The sequence below is a fragment of the Cherax quadricarinatus genome, chromosome 90 (genome assembly GCF_038502225.1).
Source record: "Cherax quadricarinatus isolate ZL_2023a chromosome 90, ASM3850222v1, whole genome shotgun sequence".
In the NCBI taxonomy this organism is placed as follows: domain Eukaryota; kingdom Metazoa; phylum Arthropoda; class Malacostraca; order Decapoda; family Parastacidae; genus Cherax; species Cherax quadricarinatus.
In genome coordinates this window covers 11,863,419-11,870,918 of record NC_091381.1, presented here as the reverse complement: position 1 = coordinate 11,870,918, position 7,500 = coordinate 11,863,419, and the positions used below count along the sequence as shown (strand labels likewise).

The 7,500-nt window shown below is 36.6% G+C and overlaps 1 protein-coding gene across 1 annotated transcript in view; it reads left to right on the top strand.

Moving 5' to 3' along the window:
* Positions 1–7,500, top strand: part of LOC128693278 (uncharacterized) — a 586,781-nt gene that overhangs the window by 368,154 nt on the left and 211,127 nt on the right. The window contains exon 14 of the mRNA XM_070104248.1: positions 3,729–4,014. Within this exon, the coding sequence (XP_069960349.1) occupies positions 3,729–4,014 (286 nt within the window). The remainder of the gene's footprint in view (positions 1–3,728; positions 4,015–7,500) is intronic.

Below are 7,500 nucleotides of genomic sequence, written 5' to 3'. Positions count from 1 at the left end.
ATTAAGATAAAAAAAAACCTAGATGTGTGTATGTATATATAAGCATGTGCTTGCCTGTGTAGTGTGACCTAAATGTAAGTAGAACTAGCAAGATATACCTGTTATCCAGCGTGTTTATGAGGCTGAAATCCTATCAACATGTAAAACATATATATATATATATATATATATATATATATATATATATATATATATATATATATATATATATATATATATATATATATATATATATATATATATATATACATATATATATATATATATATATATATATATATATATATATATATATATATATATATATATATATATATATACACACACACACAGATGCCCCCAACTTACGAACAAGTTACGTTCCAGAAGGCTGTTCGTATCTTGAATTGTTCGTAAGTAGTTATTTTGCTATTTTTCTATTTTTTTTATATTATTATTATTGTTTTTAATATTATTATCATTATTATTATTATTCTCTCTCTGTGCCATATCAGTAATGTACGGTTTTTAATGCTAAAGCATATTTTTTTAAATAAATACTGTAATAAAAAACTTTAACTTTTAATTGGTACAATAAACTAATACGGCAGTCTGTTCGTATGTCCGAATGTTCGTAACTCGAATGTTCCTAAGTGTGTATATATATATATATATATATATATATATATATATATATATATATATATATATATATATATATATATATATATATACGTGTGTGCCTGCGTCACCATACCCAGCCCTGTGGGAACAGGACAATGTACACATCACTCTATCCACTGGAACAACAAATCTCCAAACACCAAGTGCTCAGTGGAACTGGGCGTATTTTCCCTGGTATGAGAACTTACTTGGTGGTTGAGTCTCAGAAGGCTGGAATCCTGGCTAGCAGCAGTTCGTAATTTCAAAAATATTTAGACTGCTCATGAAGGCTGATACCCAGACAGAATGAGGCTAAAATTAGTCTCTGAGGCTCCACAACAAAGTCTGTTCCTGCATCTGGAAAAACACGTTCATTTCCACTGAGTGCCTGATGTTTGGAGAACAGCTCTGTTAATGGTTCAAATCACTCTTTTCGTGATTTATTTAATATATATACTGCTCGTGAAAGCTGTGTCGTCGAGCTGACTCTAACTTTTGTTCATAAAAATCTGCAGTGATGAGAGGCGACTTTTGACTAACTAATTATTCCTACCGAACCATTATCAAGTATTGTATCAATGTATGAGTCGGTCCCCAGGGACAAATATCATGTTTTGTGCCGACACGTGTCAGTCTCTCTTACACCATTATCATGTTTTCTACTTATATATATTTGTCACCATGAACATGTTTATACATTTATGTACACCAAACACATTTTAATATATGACTGGTCAGTGTCACTATCCTCAAAATTGAGACAATATAACAGCAGTTATGAGGATTGCTGTATATGGAGTGTATTCCGGGGATCAACGACCCCGCGGCCCGGTTCATGACCAGGCCTCCTGGTGGGTCAGTGCCTGATCAACTAGGCTGTTACTGTTGGCCGCACGAAGTCCAACGTACGAACCACTGCCCGGCTCATCCGATACTGACTTTAGGTTTTAGATATCTGTCAAGCTCACTCTTGAAGACAACCAGTGGTCTATTGGTAAGTCCCCATATGTCTGGTGGAAGGCTGTTGAACAATCTTGGGTCCCGGACACCTATTGTATTTTCTCTGCGTGTACTAATGACGTCCTTACTTTTCATTGGGGGTACGTTGCATCGCCTGTCTGCAGATTAAGGGCCAGTCCCTCTAGGATTTTCCAGGTGTAGATTATAATTTATCTCTCTCGCCTGCACTCCAGTGAGTACAAGTCAAGTGCTTCCAAGCGTCACCAGTAGTTTAGATGTTTGATGGAACTTATATGTGCAGTAAAGGTTCTCTGTACATTCTCTAGGTCTGCGAGTTCACCTGCCTTGAATGGAAATGTTAATGTACATCAGTATTCCAGCCTAGAGAGAACACGTGATTTATGAAAAGATCATCATTTGCCTGGCATCTCTTGCCTTGAATGTTCTAATTATCCATCCTATCATTTTCCTCGCAGATGTGATAGTGGCATTTTTATGATCCTTGAAGGTGAGGTCCTCAGACATTACCACTCCCAGGTCCCTCACATTACTTTTCCGCTGTGTTTTGTGAGTAGAGTTTGTAGTATACTCATTTCTAATTATTATTTCCTCCAGTTTTCCGTAACGGAGTACAGTGGAACCTCTGGTCACGACCATAATTCGTTCCAAAACTCTGGTCGTGACCCGATTTGATCGTGACCCGAACCTAATTTCCTCATTTCATTGTATGTAAATACGATTAATTCGTTCCAGATCCCTACGAACTGTATGTAAATATTGATTTTTAAAGACTTAAGCACAAAAATTATGTCACAGAATGAACAGTGTAAAAAAAACCTTGAATAACAACGAGAAAACCTTGAACAACAGTGTACCAGTCCGTTGTAGACCCTTATGAACCGATCGCTATAAAAAGTGATCTCTGTTATTTATTTTCCGAGTTCTCTCATTTTTGGTGTACGTTAATAAGTAACTTTCCATCATACATTGCCCAAATTTCAATAAGATAGCCCTACAAACAACTGAGAAAAAAATGTTTATTAAAACTCATATATGGCAAGCTCTAACCTGGTACTGGCATTGCAAGAAGGTGTTTGTGCACTACCTGCTGATAAAACATTGCGAATCCGAGTTTATCACGGTCGTAATTACTGTAATTTATGAATAACTTACAACATAGTGAATGAACGCACGTCTAACCGAGAACAACTACCAGGCAAAGGTCTTTGTTAGGTGTACATAAACAACAGGAAGTGGGGGAAAATTGGGGCTTGCAACAAAAAATGGCGCGGAATGTGAAAATTGGCTGGGCTGTGTTTGTTTGGCACCGATTATGTGTTAGTGACCAGATGCAAAAAGTTGGCGAATTTTTTGGTTGTGAACGAATTTATTCGTGTTCGGAACCGTTCATGACCAGAAATTCCACTGTAGTTGGAATTTGTCTTCAATGGTCATCATATTGTTCTCCGTTGCCCATTGGTAAACTTGGTTTATATCATCTTGGAGAATTGACGTGCCTCATGCAGATCCTAGTATCGTCTGCAAAGAATGATAAGGTGCTATGGTTTATATCTCTGATCATGTCTGATATGAGGATGAGGAACAAGATACTTGCGAGTACAACATTGTGAGGAATTACATATATTTTTTAACACATGCAGGTGAGTCACAGTTCCCTGCAAACTCCTTCAAAAATCTCGTAGATCCTAATTTACAGCTATGGTAGTTTCTCTACCTTTACACCAGTAGAAATCTGAGAGTACCTCCTTGATATTAGCAGAAGTCTTAAAATTGCTACCTGACTCCTGTTGATATCTTTATGCTTCTATTTAACTTCTGCAGAAGTAGATGAATAAGACATACGTAACACCCTGGGTATATTTATTTTTAAAGATTTTCCGCCAAACAATGACTTTTTCAGTCCACTACAGATATATATTTTGTAGTTGAGGTAATTTTGAGGTTCTCAGACCCTCAGCCTTAATAAAAGTTGTTCGTATTATATATCTGAAATGAAGTGAAAAATTTTGCAGGCATCCCACTGCTCCTAATTTTCTCCTACAGTATTCTTACACGTATTATTAACACATGCATAACTCTCATAATACTTCTATACCAACTGCTAGGCACTTTCTTCTCTTTGTATAGGAGTGATTCAGGGAGCCAGTGAGCTCCCTTCCACTATGGAGCTGTACCCGTCACTAGCCATCATCTTTGGGGTAGTGGGCGGTATCTTGGTTGTGTTAGTGGTGATCATAGTAGTGATGGTGTTGCGACGACCACGAAGGGAGATGAGCCAGAGACGACTCAACCAAGATGTGTCCAGCATCCACATCCTGACGAAGGACGACAGCAACAGCGGTCGTCTTGACGTTGACGAGAAGGACCCTGATGTTATTCCGGATACCAGAGGTGAGGCTCCTCTCCACAGCGCCTGGGCAATGTAAGTGTCTGCCTAGGCAGCTTTGATCTGTCATGTCTCGTAGTTCAGGTAGCAGTTGTGCTTTCTCGCATGAGAGAGAGAGAGAGAGAGAGAGAGAGAGAGAGAGAGAGAGAGAGAGAGAGAGAGAGAGAGAGAGAGAGAGAGAGAGAGAGAGAGAGAGTGAGAGTGAGTGAGAGTGAGTGAGAGTGAGTGAGAGTGAGTGAGAGTGAGTGAGAGTGAGTGAGAGTGAGTGAGAGTGAGTGAGAGTGAGTGAGAGTGAGTGAGAGTGAGTGAGAGTGAGTGAGAGTGAGTGAGAGTGAGTGAGAGTGAGTGAGAGTGAGTGAGAGTGAGTGAGAGTGAGTGAGAGTGAGTGAGAGTGAGTGAGTGAGTGAGTGAGTGAGTGAGTGAGTGAGTGAGTGAGTCTCCTATGTTTAATATACAATGGAAGACACTCTATGTACTACGTTTTACAGTACTCTGCAACACTATTTTTTGCTCTGTACTTTTTAAGGACTTTCGAGCCAAAGATTAAATATAAAATGGGAAATGATACAGTGCTTTTCGGAGATTCTGAAGAGAAGTTGAAAAGGTTAGTGGACGAGTTTAGGAGTATGTAAGGGAAAGAAGGTGAAAGTGAGCATTGATAAGTGTAAGGTGTTGAGGATATCAAACGCGTTAGGCAAGGAATAATTGGACATCAGATTGGAGTAAGGAAGTGTGGAAGTAGTTAATGTGTTCAGATGTTTGAGAGTGGACGTGTCAGCTGATGGGTATATGAAGGAAGAGGTAAACCATAGAATTAATGAAGGAAGAAGATTGGAGGTGCATTGAGGTGTCAGTGTAGACAAAGAATGTTTTCCATAGAGGCAAAGAAGGAAATGTTTGAGAATATAGTGGTACCAACACCCTTATATGGGAGTGAAGCATAGCTTGTGAATGCTAGAGAGAGAAGGAGCTGGACATTTTGTGTCTAAGGGCAATATGTGGCGTCAGTATTATGCAGAGAACTCGTAGTTTGGAAATTAGTGGGAGGTGCAGAGTTAGTGAAGGCGTTATTCAAACGACTGTGGAGGGTCGTTGAGGTGGTTTCGTCATTTAGAGACGATGAAGCAAAATAGGACGACTTGGAGGGTGAATAAATCTGTAGTGGAGGGAAGGTGGGGCAAGGGTCGTCCTAGTAAAGGATGGAGCAAAGGGTAAGGACTTAAAGCAGGCATGTGTGAGCATTTTAAATAAGAATGAGTGTGAGAACAAGGTAATATTTTGTGAAGGAATTCAGGGAATCAGGTTAGCCTGACTTGATTGCAGGAGGTGGGAAGTACAATGCCTGCACTCTAAAGATGGGATTTGGGATATCTGCACTTTCGAGAGACGTGTAAACTAACGTATCCACTCGCCTCTGGCAAAACAGTGAAAGTGTGAATGATGTTGAATGTGTTTATTTTTGGAGACGGAGAGCATGTTTATATATATATATATATATATATATATATATATATATATATATATATATATATATATATATATATATATATATATATATATATATATATGTCGTGCCGAATAGGCAGAACTTGCGATCTTGGCTTAAATAGCAACGTTCATCTTGCCATATAGGGCAAGTGAAAATTTGTGTATGCAATAATTTCGCCAAAATCATTCTGAACCTAACGAAAAAAATATATTTCACTGTGTTTGTTTAGTATTAATAGTTATTGTAAACAAATCTAAAATATATTTCGTTGGGTTAGGCTAAAATAAATTATTCTTGTTATAATAAGGTTAGGTAAGCTTTCTAAGTTTCTTTTGGTGCAAAATTATAAATTTTTACATCAACATTAATGAAAAAAATATATCTTTAAACGTATAAGAGAAAATTTTAGAAAAGACTTAATTTTAAATGAGTTCTTGCTAATTGACCAGTTTTACATATTCGGCACGACATACATATATATATATATATATATATATATATATATATAATATATATATATATATATATATATATTATATATCTTTTTAAAAGCAGTTTTGACAATATGAATATTTCCCCTTTTGGTTTTATAAATTAGATCCCTTTTTAAATAAAGAATTTGGGAAAAATTTTAAAAATAACTACAAATAAAAATTTTTTTAAAATTTTTTTGGAAAAAGTTTGTGGGGGGTGTGGGACCATCGTTGGGGGGCCCCCTCAGGGGTTTTTAACCTTGGGGATCGATTTCGGGACCCAAAAGCTTCTGGGTGCTTTTTTTATAGTTCCTTGATAATGAAGTCACAAAACGCTTGGAATTTCTCTATTCTTTCAGGTGGGTTTTTTTTATTACAAAATACCCGTTTATGTGATCTTATTGAAAATATATATATATATATATATATATATATATATATATATATATATATATTAAAATTAAAATATTAAAAATATATATATTAAAATATATTAAAAATGAAATAAATGGGATTAGGTCAAAGGGGTTTCAAAAAATTTAAAAAGAAGGAGGGGAAATAAGTTGAAGGGTGCTATAGGGGAAAAAGGACTATAAATGTATTAATTCAAGATTATTATAAAAAAAGATTGGGTTGAAGAGTTTATAAAGGTATATGGGAAGGAGAATGAAGGAGGAAAAGATTTTTGGGGAAAAGTTTATGAAACATGGGGGGGTTTTGGGAAACCCAAATGTGAAAAGTAATGGTTGGGGGTTTTAATCTAAAGGGTAAAAAAGTTATGGAGGGGAGTAGAGGGAAATTTGGGGTGCCCGGGGGGAAAATTTAAAAGGGGGCCTTTTAATTGAGCTATATGTAGAAAGAGATTTGAAAAAGAATACATATTTTTTGAAAAAAAATGAAAAAAATATACAAGGTATGTGTAGCATGTAATGAAAATAGTTTGTTAGATTATGTATTGGTGGATAAAGGTTGATTGGTAGGCCAGGGTGTACGTTTATAGAGGGGAACTGATATTTTGGATCATTATTTATTGTGCCAAATTAAAAAAAGGAGATGGGAAGAAAAGGGGAAAAGTAAGAGGGGGGTGAAAAAAAACTAGGAGGGGGAACGGGGGAAAAGGACATTAAAAGGGTGGGTAGTGCAAAAATAGATGGGGGGGGAAGAGGTTGGGAAATTTTTTAAAAACATATTTTAGGGTTTTTAAGGAGGGTGGGGCGGAGGGAAGGGATATTTGGGAAAATTTAAGTAAATTGAAAAGAGAAAAGGGTGCTTATGGAGGTTTTACAAAAGAAGGTTTTAAAAAAAAGAGTATTGGGGAAGTAAAAAAAAGGTGAAGAGAGTGGTGAAAGTGCAAAAGGGGAAAGATGATAGAGTGGGGGAGGCACGTCAGAAATTTTAATGAAAAAAAAAAAATTTGGGTTCAAGTTAAGAAAGCCTTTGGGAAAAAAATGGATTTGTCAGTTAAAAACAGGGTAGGGGGTTAGAGATGGGGAGATGGTGGTATTAGGTAGATGGCGAGAATATTTTGA